Source organism: Panthera pardus, unplaced genomic scaffold, assembly GCF_024362965.1.
Source record: "Panthera pardus isolate Hobbes unplaced genomic scaffold, ASM2436296v1 HiC_scaffold_6, whole genome shotgun sequence".
NCBI lineage: Eukaryota > Metazoa > Chordata > Mammalia > Carnivora > Felidae > Panthera > Panthera pardus.
Genome location: NW_026526991.1, coordinates 58,940,206 through 58,957,472, shown reverse-complemented (window position 1 = coordinate 58,957,472; position 17,267 = coordinate 58,940,206). Strand labels below are relative to the sequence as shown.

The 17,267-nt window shown below is 43.7% G+C and overlaps 1 protein-coding gene across 1 annotated transcript; it reads right to left on the bottom strand.

Moving 5' to 3' along the window:
* Window positions 1-4,730: 4,730 nt before the first annotated feature.
* On the bottom strand, window positions 4,731-13,133 carry RNF41 (ring finger protein 41). Its single transcript, XM_019454759.2, has 5 exons — window positions 13,021-13,133; window positions 9,325-9,596; window positions 8,493-8,628; window positions 7,917-8,020; window positions 4,731-7,076 (listed from the first exon to the last, which is right to left on the bottom strand). Exons 1-5 carry the CDS (start codon window positions 13,108-13,110, stop codon window positions 6,725-6,727), a joined length of 954 nt encoding a protein of 317 aa, XP_019310304.1. The 5' UTR covers window positions 13,111-13,133; the 3' UTR covers window positions 4,731-6,724.
* Between the last annotated feature and the right edge of the window lie 4,134 nt (window positions 13,134-17,267).

The following is a 17,267-nucleotide window of genomic DNA, read 5'->3' as shown; positions in this document are numbered from 1 at the left end:
CTGCCTCAGATCCTCTGTCCCCCTCTCTGCCCCTCCCTTGCTCTTCCTCAAAAATAAAATAAACATTGGAGCGCCTGGGTGGCTCAGTCGGTTAAGCGTCCGACTTCGGCTCAGGTCACGATCTCGCGGTCCGGGAGTTCGAGCCCCGCGTCGGGCTCTGTGCTGACCGCTCAGAGCCTGGAGCCTGCTTCCGATTCTGTGTCTCCCTCTCTCTCTGCCCCTCCCCCGTTCATGCTGTGTCTCTCTCTGTCTCAAAAATAAATAAACGTTAAAAAAAAAAATTAAAAATAAAATAAAATAAACATTAAAAAAAATACTTTAGGGGAAACTGGGTGACTCTGTCGGTTAAGCATCCAACTTCTCAGGTCATGATCTCACGGTCCTTGAGTTCCAGCCCTGCATCGGGCTCTGTGCTGACAGCTCCGAGCCTGGAGACTGTTTCGGATTGTGTCTCCCTCTCTCTCTGCCCCTCCCCCACTCGTGCTCTGTCTCTCTGTCAAAAATAAACATTAAAAAAAAGGTATTTTAAAACAAAAAGAGAAACATGCTTCTGTGATCAACACACCCTGCCTAAATTCAACCATTTTTTAAAAATCCTTAATTCTTCCCAGCGAGATACCCCCAATTTAATCAGGCTGAGCATCTCCATTGACAACTTAATACCTTCTCTCATGAAGTTCTCTCTCTTATAACTGAGTAGCTAATGCCTTCCCCTACTAAACTTTTCAGCGACAAATTAGGAGACCTTATCCAAAATTGCTTTTATGTGACTATGCAGTGCCATCGTTGCACAAAACAGTTCTGGAACTCCTTCACAGCTAGTTTATGAGCCACATTTAAATGATTCATTACTTGTCAACTGTACTCAAGACGCACACACACTATAACCCTATTATCATACAAAAAAATCATTCTAAATCTTTTTTTAAGCTGCAGCAGTAGCCAACTTTATCATGCATCTATTTCCAGAATTTATTCCAGATTACTTCTGGAATCCACCCACCCCCGGTCCATTCTTAGCCTTCATCCTGTCCTTTTGGTGTTGGCATTTCATTCCTAGAATTTCTTGACCACCTTTGGGCAGATAACTCCCAAATCCACATGCTTTTAAGCCCCAGATCCACGTTTCCATTTACTGGCTAAATACCTTTATGTGATAGTATTTACAACCCAACGTTCCCCACCTGAGCTCATTACTTCACCGTTGAAACCTGCTCATCCTCTCCTCCTGCCTATTCAGGTTAATAATGACCCTATCTTTCATTCTCACAGGAGAAATCTCAGTCTTTTATCTGTGACTCATCTTTGGTTACGTGACCCTGGTTACGTGCACTGGTTAGGAACTCAAGCTCTGAAATGACTTTCTTGGTTCAAATCCCAGTTCTAATCATTAGCTATGCGAATTTTGTTAGCTATTTCCCACATAGAAAATGGAGATGGCAATAGGCACCTTTTGATAAAAACCGTTGGGATGATGAGATGTTTGATACTTACAATAGTGCCCAAATCACGATAAATGTCCAACCTTCTTTCCTCACTGCCAGTATCTGATCTTGTTCAGAACTCCGTTCCAGTGATTCTTCTTTTAAAGGATTTTTTTTAAAGGTCACTTTTTAAAATGTTTGAGAAAGAGTAAGCAGGGGAGAGGCAGAGAGAGAACTTTTTTTTTTTTTTAATGTTTATATTTGAGAGAGAGGAGGGAGGGGAAGAGAGAGAGAATCCCAAGCAGGCTCTATGTTGGGTCCAACGCTGGGCTTGAACTCATGAACCATGAGATCATGACCTGAGCCGAAATCAAGATTCAGACACTTAACTGACTGAGCCACCTAGGCGCCCCTAGAGAATCTTAAGCAGGCTCCATGCCCAGGACAGAGCTGGACACAGCGCTTGATCTCATGACCATGAGATCATGACCTGGGCCAAAAGTCAAGAGTTAGACACTCAACCGATTCAGCTACCTAGGCATCCCCATCCCTAAGTGATTCTTCTGAGAAGCATCTCACCGTTGGTAGTAGGTAGTTGAACCCTTTCTTCCTCATCATTCCATTGTACTTAGTCCTTATTAGCAATATATTATTTTACATTTCCTTTGTTCAAGTGTCTGTCACCTACTAAACTGCAAATTCCTTTAAGGACTTTTTTTCTCAATTATTTGTGCATCTCAAATACATGTCACGTGTGGCACATGACAGGTATGCCCTAAGTGTTGGCTGAGTGAATCTAGTGAGTTACTAAGGCCTGTCAACTTTATTCCCTGTCTCGTGTCCTCTTTCCCGCTCTTTCAAGCTCTCATCCTATTGCATGATTTACTGCAAAGCTTATTTGGTATTGTCACCAATTTTTCACTGTCTTTCCATTGCCACCAGAATCATGAGTTGGAGGTTACTCCTCGTCAAAAACTTACCTGAAAAATTAAAGACCAAATTCCCTGCCATGTATTCAAAGCCCCCCAAGAATTGGCCCCAAACTATTTCTAGTCTTATCTTCCACCATTTCCTTCAACAAACTCTATGCTCCAGATTGCACTGGTGTCTTCCTTCTTTAATATATCCTTCACCATAACTTGTTTTTATTCACACTACGGTCTCAACCTAAAAGCAGAGGTTGCAAACTGGTGGACCCTGTTTTTTATGGCCCACAAAAAATTTTTTTTTTAATTAAGCCAACGTTGAAAACTTGTGGCATTTAGAATAAACACTAGGATGTCCAATGGTTCTTGAGAAGCAGTAAGATTTGACAATATGGGGCCCCTGTTGCTGTATGGCAGCAACCCACCTGAACTACACTGCCAGCTGCCCCCTCCTCAGGGCACCTGAGCAGCTTTTAAAAAAACCTCTCAACCATATAAGTATACCATGAAGAGATCAGACTAATGGTGGGACAATTGGGCCTATCACCTGATGTTACACAACATAGAACAGCTCTCCTGTGATGTCTTCTATCCTCAGAACTGCTTAACTTGAATCTCTCAGGCTCTGGATCAAATTCTGTTTAGCAAAAATAGGGTAGAGGAAGTTAAAGGGCACCGCGCAGAAGCAATCAATCAAATCCAAAAAGACCACTCTCCAGGACAACTGGCCCAATCTCTTCAACAAATCAGTGTTACAAAAAAGATTGTTGCAGGAGTGCAAAAGATAGTTAATACATGGTTCCTGGATTGGATCCAGGGCTGGACAAAAATTAGCTCTAAAAGTACTTTCTTAAACCAGTTAGGGAAGTGTGAATATAGATTGTTAATTTTAAGCATGTTATGTTGGCAATGTAGGAAAATGTTCCGATTCTTCAAATTAACACACTGAAGTAAAGAATCAAAACCAACCCTCTATATTTCCCCACCCATTCTCCTGACTTTAAAAGTCTACAATGGGCTGGCAAACTTTCTATAGGGCCAAGTAGCAAATGTTTTAGGTTTTGTGGGTCATAGTGTTGTGGCAACTACTCAGTTCTGCTGTTATAATCTCAAAGCAGCCACAGACAATACATAAACAAATGGGCATGGCTGGGTTCCAGTAAAACATTTTTACAGAATCAGGCAGCGGGATGCAATCTTCAGTTTGCCAACCTCTGATCTAGAATAAATACCACTTCTCCTAAACAAGTATTTCCTGGTACCCATCAGAATCGGTGCCTTTATCTTCCCTCTGCTCACATATTGCTTGTAGCTCTACTTACCACATTTATTATTCCTATATACTTATCTCCATTATGGAATACATTCTTTGAAAGTAGGTGCCATTGTGCTACATGACACCCATCCCCACCTGAGTTCCTTGCAGAATATTCAATGAATATTGTTTCCAAAAACCAAAATACCCTAAAAGATTGATTTGGCACCATTTGTGACATTCACAAGAATGAGCAACAGGTTCTGAAAGTAATTCTGAATAAGCTTCAGGGGAAAAAAAAAAGCACTCCTGGTATCACTAGACACTATATATATATATATATATATATATATATATATATATATATATATATAGTGTATGTATGTATGTGTTCACCAGTGTTTTAGAATCAGACCTTGTGCACATGAAAGTGTAGCAGATTCAGAGCACAGGAATGTCCTTATGCCCTTTTGTTTTTTAACCACACACTAGAGTATCGAGGGTATTAATGGATTTACAGGAAGTGCATCATAAATGCTCAACAAATTGCAAATATACTACTGGGGGAAAAAGATTTTCTTTTTCTCATGGCAGGGAGAAGGTGGCAGCAGATGCCTGTGAAAGGGTTTATCAAGATTTGACAACCACACCAGGTTCCATCATTCCAGGTTCCTTTCCTCACATTTACTTCCCTGGCTAGGAGACACTGGGTAGTGGAGGCATCCCTGACTGCGATGGAATCCCAGATTCCAAAGCAAAGGTGCTTGTGGGACAATGGAGAAAGGTACATGCATCTCTTCTGTTGAAATTGTCCTAAAACCCCAGGAACACTTAGGGAAGACTTGGAATTTGGGCAAAGGCAAACCCTGGGAAAAAAAAAAACACAGTTCAGGTCACTGGAGAGAACATGTTGGCTTCTACAGAACAGGAGACAGGAGGGAAAGCGGAGGAGAGCACACAGAGCAAAGTGAGGTGCACACTCCCAGACAGACATCCTCCTAAAACAGAGGTTAGTTCTATGACAAACGTAGGTTATAAAGCAAGAAATAAGGGGAATCAAGGTGAGAGAAAGGGCAAAGCAGAGGAGAAAGCATCACAAGAAGGGGAGTGATGTTGAATTAAGAATTGAGAGTTGAGTAAAAGGTTTATTATTAGTGCAGTCAACACCATGGAACAGCACATATAACACAACCAGCAACCCGCAGAGACACTAGTGCAAAGGGGAGGGAAGCCTTAACTGAGCTTCCTGGCTCTGTCTGAAGGTGATGACAGGAGAGTATGGGCCTCAGTAAGGCAGGCAGGGTCAGAGGGGAGTGGAAGAAATGTAGTAACCAGACTAAGTATAGCAGCGTTTTCAAATTCCTGAGCACAATGTCCTGGAGCTGGAACACAGGACTGTTCCCTACTCCCTTCAAGCTGTATCCCTCCACCCCATTCCCAGTGGAGCCATGACCCAACTCCCCAGACCTATAGCAGGCAAGCTGGCCCGGAAATAAAACTCCAAAGAGAGAAGAAACTGTTATATGGCCATATGTCTTCAACCCCACTCCCACTGGTATATTAGAATAATCACACCCTCTATCCCTCCCCTTCTCTAGCTCTACTAGCCACCCTAGCTAGGGATCAAGGAATGCCTGGGTAGCCTAAAATGGAGCTGAAGTTCTCAGAGGGCATGGGTAAGACAATGCACAGCCTGTACTCAGAGACACAGAGATATCATGTCTCTCCCATCTTGCCTGGTGAAGCTTAGAATCCAGCTATGTATCTCCAAGGAAACTGGGGGTTGGGGTGATGGCAAGGTCTTCAAAATTAATACAGAGTTTTACAAGGAGACCCCTGGAAGGACTGGAGCAAAGTTCAGAGGGCACAGGCATTGATGTTGGACTGTCACATCCATCACTGGAATAACAAAAGAAGCGTCTCATCTCAGATGGGGTTATGGAGGGTTGGGGCAGACATAAGTTCAGCCAAGGACTCCCTTGGGCCCTTCTTATATTAAAGCCAAAGATTGTGCTGAAAAGGAAAAATATAAAACAGATCCCATCCCTGTCCCATCCCACCCTATCCAGAACCCCCACAATAGGAATATCAAAAGAAAGTTTTAAGCTTTGTTATTTTTTTTTCTTTTTCCTTTCTTAAAAAAAAAAAAAAAAAAAAAAAGTAAATAAATTAGATTGCCAACAATGTGGCTGGACTGGAAAAGTAGGGTAGCCATAACCAGGCCATTCTAAAAAAAAAAGTGGGGGGGGGGGGGGAGGGAGAGAAGGAAATACAAACAATGGCCAAAGGAAATTATCAAAATAACTAGTTACAATCACAGGGCTGGAGAGGGGTCTATGGAACTATTACGGCCCATGCCAGAGGCAGTGCCTACCTGATTTCAGCAAAAGCCAGACAGCTGCTTCTTGCTGAACACATCCACCTCAACAGACTAATCCCCTACTCCCAACCGTCATTCCCTAATTATGAGAAAATGTAGGAAAGAAGAGCTCATCTGGAAATTTTCGGCATCCTAACCTGCACACCTGCAGAACCAGCAGGAGCCTGCACCTGTAAGGTGGGCTGGACAGAGTATTGCTTGGCACAGAGGTCCAGTCTTTCCCTAAGGGCCAGTTACTGGCCTCATTATTTATTTCTAGGGTTTTGATTCCACCCTTACCATTTCTTCAGGATGTCTGCTCCCCAGAGCTGCCCTCTAAGTGCTGTTTAGTGTCAACAGGCCTGCCTGCTCTGATTCCCTGGTTTTGGAGGAGGGGGAACGATTAGATATTCCTCACTCCACCCTGATCCTCTAGAGAAAATTCTTTGTGCTTTCTAAAAATATCTAGAACCAGGGACCCTAGGCAGGAAAACAGATATAGAGGTGAGGACTTTTCCAAACTGACTGAAAATTTACAGACATCTTAGGGGAAGAAATTACGTAAAAGGAAGGAATCTGTGTTTCCCACGTGAAAGGCTGAGCAAAGTGCCCCGGGGCCCTTCAGTGCCAGAAGAGCAGGGAAACATGTGGCCCGTGTGTAAGCCACAGTACTATGGGTAGTAGGGAGGACTCAGGGACCAGCTGCTGGAGCGATGGGCTTTCTGACTGCCATCTCTTCCTGCTAGCCCGTCGAGATCTCCTATATCTCTTCCACACCATGCGCAAATATCATGACAAGCCCCGGCTCCTGCACCATGTCGTCACCCATATGCTGGTTCTCACAGGCCATCACGACAACAGCCTGCTTGCCAGGGATGCGCTTGGCCACGTAGTTCTCATAGTAGCGCCGGTTCATCTGTCTTGTCTCTAGTGTGGCCAGACCCTGGGGCCAGCTACGCTCGTGGGCATTTTCGATCAGCTCGTTGACGATAGAGGCAGGACAGCCACTCTCCACCAGGGAGCGCTTGATTACAGCCTGGAGTACAGCATCTGGGGTCGAGATCATCCCTCCCCAGCGGGTCACTCTTGCTGGCTGCAGGGAGTTCACCCACCTGTGTGGAGGGGGTTGAAGGTGGTCATTCCAGCTCATCCCCCTTTTCTTCATTGGTTTTTTCTCCTAATAGGAATGACCTCCCACTTGGTGCTCAGCTTAACCCTAATCTCCCATCTTCCTTTTTCCATCACTAGTTCAGAAACTCTAAATCCTTCCCTAGTTGGTCCCGTGTGAGTCACCACATGTCACTCACCAGATGAAACTCAAAAGTGCAGAGTTTCTGTCATTTTTCTTAAAAATCTCAACACTAAACACACACAGTGCCTAGCACGTACTAAGTGCTCAACAAATGTTTACCGAATGAAGTGATTATTCCTCTATACTGTGTCCCATGCAGCACTGTTTACTCTCTATATATTGATTCACACTTAAGAGTTTAGTCTATGAATTGCATGGGACTCCAGCACTGAAAGGGATTCTAGACTTTGCTTGTTTATGCTGCATTTTAGATCCTTCCCCTGGATTTGCACTGACTGTCTTCTCTGGATTGTAAGCTACCTGACAACAGGGACAATGTCTATTTCTTTTTGGCCCTCCTAACACTCCACAGCCTTTAATACAGGGCTCTGTACATGTGGGTACTCACCTAAGTCTCAATGAACTGAATACTTGGGTAAGCTTTCCCTTCCATCCACCCAATAGAATAGGAGATCCTATAGTGGGGCTGGAAGTTATCCTCTTCTCCTTGGTCCCTATCCTTCATCCCAACATCTGAAAAGCGGTGGCCCCAGCCCAGCCCTTTTATTACCCGCCCTTCTGCCATCCCTTGCGCTTCCTCCTTTCAGGGCTAGGTGCCAGGATGTGGAGCAAGTGACTCCATGTCCTGAGTGACACTCACTCTAGGATCTCGTTGTATTCAATTGTTTCCTCCAGGTTCTGAAGGTTGGGGTTGACACTGCGAATTGCACGCATGTATGCCTTTAGCAGCTGGATATCTCGCTTCTGTTGGAGGGAAGGAGAACCAGGGATGATGGTTAGGGCAGACAACAGATGAAAGACAGAAGTTAGTCTGAGAATGAGGGCAACTGAGAGATCTGAGGAAAAACCAGACCTATACACTTCAGGAAGACAGGGATATGACTATCTCATTCACAGCTGTATCCGTAGTGCTTAGCCGAGTACCTTCTTAGAGAAGGCATTTGATGAATGTTAGGTGAATGAATGACATTGATGGGATGAAAGAAAGGGAGACGAGCTCCAATCTGATTCCCTACCAAGCCAGAGGCAGAGTATCCACTCACCCAGGCACACAAGCACAGGCACCGAGCTGCAGGCTCACACTGGTGCTTCTCACCCATGGCTCTCTGCACATACACACAGACACACGCATGCAGTTACACATAGTCACACATCTGTTATATACACATGTCTGCATATTAAGGACAGGTTCTCCCGTATGTTCTCTGGGCCTTACCTGCTCCGCCAGCTGGTGTTTGTGCTCCGCTGAGGTCTTCTCCAGCTCTGCGATGCGTGTCTGTTGCTGCTGTACCACTGAGCGCAGGTGCTTAATGCAGTTGTGGTTTGGCAGCTCATCTTTGGGCATCTCCAGGCTGCCACCCAGGGTGGGAAACAAACAGAACAGAAACGCTCAATGGGACATGTGGGCAAAGGCACAAAACTGCTGAGTGGGCTTTCTTCTACCCCAGATTTCTAACATTCAGGCCTCCCCTCTTATTTATTCCTTTCACTTCCTTCTCCACAGCTCCTCCCACATCATTTTGCTATCTACTTTCTCTGGGCCTCTTTCCCTTTCTAAGACAGTGTTTTATCTACCACATGGCTCTCCTTTCCTTCTCACTCATTCCTTCTGAGAAGCCCTAGATTCACAGACCTGGCTATCAGCATGTAATCAACTATTTCACACCCCAAAGAAAGAAAGGAACAGGGCAAGAGGAAATATGAGAAGGCTAGAAATTAGAGCAGTCAATCTGACAAAGAGAAAGTAGTACTGGGCTGAAAAGGAAGAATAAAGGAAATCAACCCTTAGTGTTAGCACACAGATTGGGAACTGCTGCCTCATTTTTTTTATTAAAGCAAGAGCAAAAAGATCATAGTTGAAAAAGCAGCACGAAGTGACATCTTGGGGTAGAGAGCCAGGGAGGCCAAGGACACTCCTTGTGTATGTGCACAGGAAACTGCCTTAGCTGGTGAGCAAGGGATCTGGGAAAAAGGGGTGGGGGGAGAGGGGGAGTTATAAATGGGAAGGTCCTTATCTGTATGGGGCAGGGGAAGGGAAGTAATCTCACCCGCAGCCCTGTTCACAGGTCACAGGCCGTTTGGGGTTGTGCTCACAGTCGCTGAGGTGAGACATGAGGTTGTCAAGCCGGACAACAGCACTACAGCCAAATACAGCGTTGTCGCAGGCAATCTGCAGCTTTGACAACATGTTCCGCATGATCCGAGGTACTGGGCGCAGGTGGGCGACCGTCACAACGCTACGGTCCACCGGACATGTCTGCTGCTGAGAAAACCACTGGGTGATGCAGGCATTGCAGAAAGCATGCTCACAATGAGGTGCCTAGAAGGGAGAGCAGGGCAAAAGGGGCACAAGAGAATTAGCAGGAGCTAAGAGCCTGAATATGATAACTCCGCAAAGCTACTCAAGCCTCTGAGCAGCTTCCAGGGCCAGAGGTCCCTGGGGGTCACAGGGAAGGACAGATGCACTATGGGCAAGACACTGTGTAGGGACAGGCTTCAGATAGGTTTCCTGTATCAAGATTCCAAACGAATTGTGACATAAGACAAACAAGTAAAAAGTTATGTAACGATAAGAGGTATAAATAATATTCCAGGACAATAGGAGAGATGACACAAGGCAGTCGATTATTAATTGCCAACTGGATTGCATACACAATAACTGCCAAAGAAATCCAAAGGAGGGTGAGATCTTTCTAGGCTAGGTCAATCAGGGCACGTATTTATTATGGAGGACATAATTTGACATGGGTCTTGAAGGATGAGTAGAGAGGACACAGGGAAGAGATTTACTGGCAAAAATGCAATATAAGAAAGCAAAACAAAACAAGCACCTTGAACTCCTGGTGAGAAGTTAAGAGTCCTCTCTGTGTGGGCCCAGGTTCCTATTTTATGAGGGCTGACCTGAGGCATTGCCTCGAATCCCAATGGTGAGGCCTATCCTCCCAAACAGAGCCATTTTCTCATAGAGTCACATTCTTTTCAATTTCATAAAGATCGTATTTCAGCTTACTTCTTTGATAAATCAGATAACCTCTAAAGTTTAATCCCTCAAAGTGAGAGGATTCCCTGGCCTCTGGCATGGGACAAACACAGTAGGCATTTAGTAGTTGTTGATGAACGAATGGTGTGCTATTGCCCAAACACTCTGCTAGGTGCTTACAATACAAGACAGGTTCTGCCTCCAAGGTGCACACAGGCACCAAAGACCAAAACAAAGAAAGGCTTCGTAACAGAAGGAGTCATTCACAATGTCACTAATGCAACTGTCAATAGATTTTTATTTTTCACTCAAAGATATATTTCTTTCCAAAATCTTTACAGATCCTATCTCCAAAAAACAATCCTAAATTTGTCCACTTTTCCCCATCTGTCCTGCCACTAACCCAGTTCAAACTATCATCTCTCACCTATATTATTAAATATGTCTTCTAACTGGTCTCCCTACTTCTACCTCACCCCTTTATAATTCATTCTACATTCGTCAGCCACAGTGATCACTTAAAAATGCAAACTAGATCATATCACTCCTGCTTAAAAGTTTACAATGGCTTCCCTTTGTACTTAAAATAAGTCCAAACTCCTACTCAGGACCTATACAATTCTGCTTGATCTGGCCCTGTGCCTCTGACCTCTCTTCACCACACACCATGCTCCCAGTGCTGTGTTCAGGCCAGTCTGACCTCCTTTCTGTTTTTGTCTATACCCAGCTCACTCCTGCCTCAGCATCTCCGGTTTTGCAGCTTCTCTTTGCCCGAAATGCTCTTCCTCTAAATCCTAGCATGAACATCCCCTTGTCATTCAGATTTCAGCCCGACTGTCACCTCTTTCGTGACCATTCTATCCAATCTTGCCACCCCTGCAGAAATATACAGAATGCGCTATGTTCCACGTAAGAAAGTTGGGCAAATGAAGTAATAATAAAAAGAGTTAACTGTGAGGAGATTATATGGGCTGGGACAAGGATGGAGTAAGAGTTCTCATGGTATGCCTCTTTCTACTCTTTTGGTTTCTGAACCATATGAACTTATCACCTATTCAAAAATTAAATAAATATGATGTAGGGATATCAGCATTCCTAGCAGATGCCTTCTACCCTTGGATATGTGTCTGGTAACCTGGCATCCTGAGGTCTTCCTGGCCTACTCCCAAAAGGTGGAGGTGGGGGGGCAACTCCTGACTTACAGTTATGAACCAACACTGACTTCTCCACACGTGACTCACCTCAAATGATAGTGCCAGAAAACAGACAAGGCCCTGCCAGGGGAAGGGAAGGAACTGACACACCCCATGACCTCTCGACACCACCAATAGCTTGCTCCACACCCAGCCAATAGTTCTACTGGCAGTAGGCTGCAAAGGCCCAGACAGGGTATAGGTCCAGGGCTAGCTGCCATTGGAATGCAGTCGGATTTTCAGTCAGCTCAGGCACCTTTCAGTCAGCTCAGTGCTCCTTTGACTGGTTGAACACTGGAATAAGAATATACTCAAAGGATCAAGAGGAGCCCCCAGGAGCTGTATAGCAATGAGTTGGGGAAGGGCCGTGAGACCTCACTGACTCGTGTCCTGGTTTGGAAAATGGGATTATGTCTAGCCAGCCAGGACTGCCAGAGGATTCATTGGTATTTACAGAGGGCAGGCAATAAGGACCATGCAGGATGATTTCCCATGAATGCTACTGTTAAGACTTCATCTCACTTATTATACTTGCCTGTTAATCACGAGTTTCTCCTCATTAGTTTTTAACAATTAAAAAATAAAAAAAATTGTTTTTTCCATGGGGCACCTGCATGGCTCAGTCAGTTAAGCGTCTGACTTCAGCTCAGGTCATGATCTCAGGGTTCGTGAGTTCCAGTCCTGCATCAGGATCTGTGCTGATAGCTCGGTGCCTGGAGTCTGCTTGGGATTCTGTGTCTCCTCTCTACTCTCTCCCTGCTCACACTTTGTGTGTGTGTGTGTGTCTCTCAAAAATGAATAAACATTAAAAAAAAAAAAATTAAGGGGCACCTGGGTGGCTCAGTCCGTTAAGTGACTCACTGAGGCTCAGGTCATGATCTCGCAGTTCGTGAGTTTGAGCACCGCGTCGAACTCTGTGCTGACAGCTGGGAGCCTAAAGTCTCCTTTTATCTCTGCCCCTTCCCCGCTTGCACTTTCTCTCTCTCTCAAAAATAAATAAACATTTCAAGAATTTTTTAAAGTTGTTTTTTAATTGGTTTTTCCAGCAAGTCCCAAGAAGGAAATAGGACAGTACATACAGTTCCCTACTCCCTCTTTGTTAGAGAGTAGGGCAGGATGAAAAGGCTTGCAGGCAGACTCGCTGATTAACTGAAACACTACATCATCAAAATACAGAGAAAACTTAGGAGAGTCCAGAAGTTCAAACATGGTAGGAACATGGAACCTAGTCAGAGCCCCTACAAAGGGAAGTTCCTGAGCTACTGTCAGAAGACAGAAAACAGGTGACCATTTTATAGCAGAATAAATCTCAGAGTGACCTCAGAAGAAAATCTGAAGCGCTGGACTTCTGTGGCATCCACCTCTAGACAGACTCTGAAAGGCCCTATTCCTTTTGTAGCTGCCACTGCTCCTCTGCACCAAACCTCTATTCTGTATGTGTGTGTTGCCAAGGGGGTGGGGGAGGGAGGCCAGAACACAGTGACTTCCCACTGGTCCCATTACTTATGAACATTTTCATTAGCTCTACTATCATCTAGTGCCCCACCAAACCTGCCACCAGACCAACTCACCTGGACTGGCTCCTCCAAGACACCACTGCAAATAGGACAGATAAGGTCTTCGTCAACATCCCCCTGGAAACGGGTTACATCATACCCCATGTCTCATCACTGAAACCCAGGTCCTGGAAGGAGCAAGAGGAAAAAGAGGCCAATTCAGAAGAAGCCTACAAATATGTGCCAACCTGGAACTCATGGCCAAGATCCATTCATTTGTCCAACAATTATTCATTGAAAGCCTACTATGTGCCAGTCATTTGGGAGAAAGAAATCTGACTCAAGAAACTTAATTCTAATGGTAGAAGATATTACATAACCATACACTTAAAATATGAAGTGACCGGGGTGCCTGGGTGGCTCAGTCAATTAAGTGTCCAACTCTTGGTTTCGGCTCAAGTCATGATATCACGGTCTGTGAGTTTGAGCCCCATGTTGAGCTCTGTGCTGACAGTGTGGAGCCTGCTTAGGATTCTCTCTCTCCCTCTCTCAAAATAAACAAACTTTAAAAATTAAAAAAAAAAAAAAAAAGAAGTGATAAATGTTTGACAGGGCATTATGAGGGCAAGAGATGTGGACACCTAACCCAGGCTAAAAGGAGAGGGTAGTTTTGAGTTTTACAGGAGTAGGTGTCACCAACAGGACAAACAAGAGTAGCTAGGTATTGGGGATGGGGGCAGGGTGGGGCATTAGCATTAGGGCTTTAGGCACATGAAACAGCACATTCAAAAGCCCAGAAGTAAGAGGGCATATGATTGGTTCAGGGAACTCTACATGGTTCAGAAAAAGGTTGACCTGAAGGATCCAAAGGAGGGAGTGACTAGATACAAGGCTAGAGTGGCAAGCAAGGGCCTTGCCATGAGAAGTCTTATGTAAGGAGTTTGGGCTTCACGAGTTTCGAGGGCCACATCAGGCTTGCTGCTGTCAGCATGGAACCTGCTTCAGATCCTCTGTCCCCCTCTCTTTTTGCCCCTCCTCCGCTCATTCTCTCCCTCACTCTCTCTCAAAAAAAAACCAAAAAAAAAAAAAACAAAAAAACTTTAAAAAGTTTAGCCAAAAACTTTACTGTAAAACAATCTACACAGTATTCAAATAACAAACACTTACTGAGTGCCATCTATATACCAATAAGCCTAATGAAACCTAGTCCCCCTGAGATAAGTGACGAGGAAGAGAAAAGCACAAGGTACTAGAGGAACACAGAAGAGAGAATTCTAAACCAGACTTGGGATGGTCAGAAAGACTTCTGACAAATGGCTCTCAAAGTATGTTTAGAACAAGTGTTCTCAATCACAGCACTGTAGTCATCTGAGCTAGAAAGTTCCTTGTTGTAGCGGTCTGGCCTGCACTGAAGAGTGTTTAGCAGCATCCCTGGCCTCTACCCACCAAAAGTTAGTAGTAGTCCTCCAGTTGTGACACCGAACATGTCTTTACACTTTGACATATATCCTCTGAGGGACAAAATCACCCCTGGTTCAGAACCACTGGTTTAAAGAATGATGAGTTAGCATTGTGGAGCAGGGGATGGGACTTTTTTTTTTTTTTTTTTTTAATTTACATACAAATTAGTTAGCATATAGTGCAACAATGATTTCAGGAGTAGATTCCTTAGTGCTCCTTACCCATTTAGCCCATCCCTCTCCCACAACCCTATGGGGCTTCTAAGGTAGATAAAATAGCATGAAGAAGCAAGAAGTCAGCTGAGAGTTTAGGCAGAGATGGGCTGGAAGATGAGTAAAGAGAGGTGGGCAGCAGCCAAGCACTGAAGGCCCTGGGACACTACACTATACTTGAAATTAACCTGAAAGCTATGGAAGTACCTGAAGGATTTCTTTTGTTGACATACATTTATATATTTTTATTCTGACAACTTCAGACTTTCAGAAAAGTTGCACAAATAGTAAAAAGACCCCATTTACCCTTCATCTAGATTCCCTGAATGTTAACACCCTACCATATTTTTTATAATCGCTCTATATAAATGTGAATAGATAAAAATTTTCTGAGCTACTGGAGAATAAATTATAAACTTGTTGCCTTTACCCCTAAATAACTTTACTGTGTATTTCCTAAAAATAAGAACATTCTCTTACATAATGATAGTAAAATTATAGAAATCAGGATACTAACATTGACATAATACTATTATTTACTAACCCCTTTCCAATTTTGCCACTTGTCCCAATAATCTCCTTTAGCAAAACAATATTCAAGACTGTGTTTCACTGAATTGTGAAGCTTCTTTAAACTCTCTTAATCTGAAAAAGTTACTAACACTTTTGGGTCTTTCATTACCTTGGTATTTTAAGAATACAGGCCAGTTAAATGAGAAGGTCTCTCAGTGTGGGTTTGTCTGATGTTTCCTCATGATTAAATTCAGGTTTCATTTTGGACAAAAATGCCATGGAAGTAATACTGTGTTCTTAATACATCACATAGAAGCATATGTTGATTTGTATCATTCCAGGTGACACTAACTCTAATCCTTTGATTAAGAAATTGACATGATCAGGGATTCCTGGGTGGCTCAGTCAATTAAGTGTCTGACTCTTCGTTTTGGCTCAGATCATGATCTCATGGTTCCTGGGTTTGAGCCCTCTATTGGGCTTTGTGCTGACAGTGCAGAGGCTGCTTCAGATTCTCCTCTCTCTCTCTCTCTCCCTCTGTCCCTCCCCCACTTGTGCTCTATCTCTCCGTCTCAAAATCAATAAATAAACTTAAAAAAAAAAAAGAAATTGACATGATCGGTTTTCTGTTTGTCAGATAATTCTGGCAGCAGTGTAGAAAAAGTAGGCGGTAGGGAAGATAAGAGTAAGAGAAAGACCTTTTTAGGAGGTTACTGTAAAAATTCAGAAAAATATAAAGGCTCAACTGGGTGGCTCAGTTGGTTAAGCATTTGACTTAGGCTCAGGTCATGATCCCATAGCTTGTGGGTTCGAGTTCCGTGTCGGGCTCAGAGCTGACAGCTGGGAGCTTGGAGCCCACTTCGGATTCTCTGTCTCACTCTCTCTCTGACCCTTCCCCACTTGTGCTCTCCTTCTCTCTCAAAAATAGGTAAATAAACATTTAAAAAAATAGTATAAAGGCTCAAATAAAGGCAATTAAGAGAAAGAATCTATATTCTTTCTTCTTTTAAAAGAAGAATGTATATGACTCCTTTGTTTCTGCCTTAGATAGTTAATGGTGAATTCTTACTTACCAAAATAAGAATTTAAATAAAAAGATCAGAATTAGGGAATAAAAACAATGATCCTAGTGTTGGACATGTAGAGTTTGAGATTCCAAGTAGAAATCTTGAAGATGGTAGCTGACACCAGGGGTTTTGAGAAGCCACACAGGGAAAGTACACAGAATAAAAACAGAATATGAGGAAGGGTCTGAAGAATATAGAACCCTGGAGGGCACTGATTCTTTGCTTTATTTCTTACCTTCCTTTTTTCACAAGTAATACATGACTACATTCTCCATTCATTTATTTATTTATTTATTTATAAAAAAATTTTTTTTTGTTTTAATGTTTAATTTTTGAGATAGAGAGAGAGAAACAGAGCACGAGCAGGGGAGGGGCAGAAAGAAAGAGACACAGAATCCAAAACAGGCTTAGCACAAAGCCCGACACGGGGCTTGAATTCACAAACCGTAAGACCATGACCTGAGCCAAAGTCAGACGCTCAACTAACTGAGCCACCCAGGAGCCCCAGTTTTTATTTTTTTTTAAAAAACTTTTGTTTATTTTTGAGAGAGACACAGAGTGCCAAGTGAGGAAGGGGTAGAGAGAGAGGGAGACACAGAATCTGGAGCAGGCTCCAGGCTCTGAGCTGTCAGCACAGAGCCCGATGTGGAACTTGAACTCATGAACTGCAAACTCATAACCTGAGCTGAAGTTGGACGATCAACCGACTGAGCCACTGAGGCGCCCCTATTTTTTTTTGTTTGTTTGTTTATTTTATTTTTGAGAGAGAGAGAGTGTGAGCAAGGGAGGGGCAGAGAGAGAGGGAGGGAGGAAGACACAGAATCCAAAATAGGCTCCAGGCTCCAAGCTGTCAGGACGAGCCTGATGCAGGTCTCGAACTCACGAACCAGATCATATCCCGAGCCAGAGTCAGCTGACAGCTCAGAGCCTGGAGCCTGCTTCCGTTCTGTGTCTCCCTCTCTCTCTCTGCTCTTCCCCTACTTGCATTCTGTCTCTCTCTAAACAAACATTAAAAAAAAAATTTTTTTTAAATTCCAATCTACTAGTCCAAACATTGGTTACAATGCAT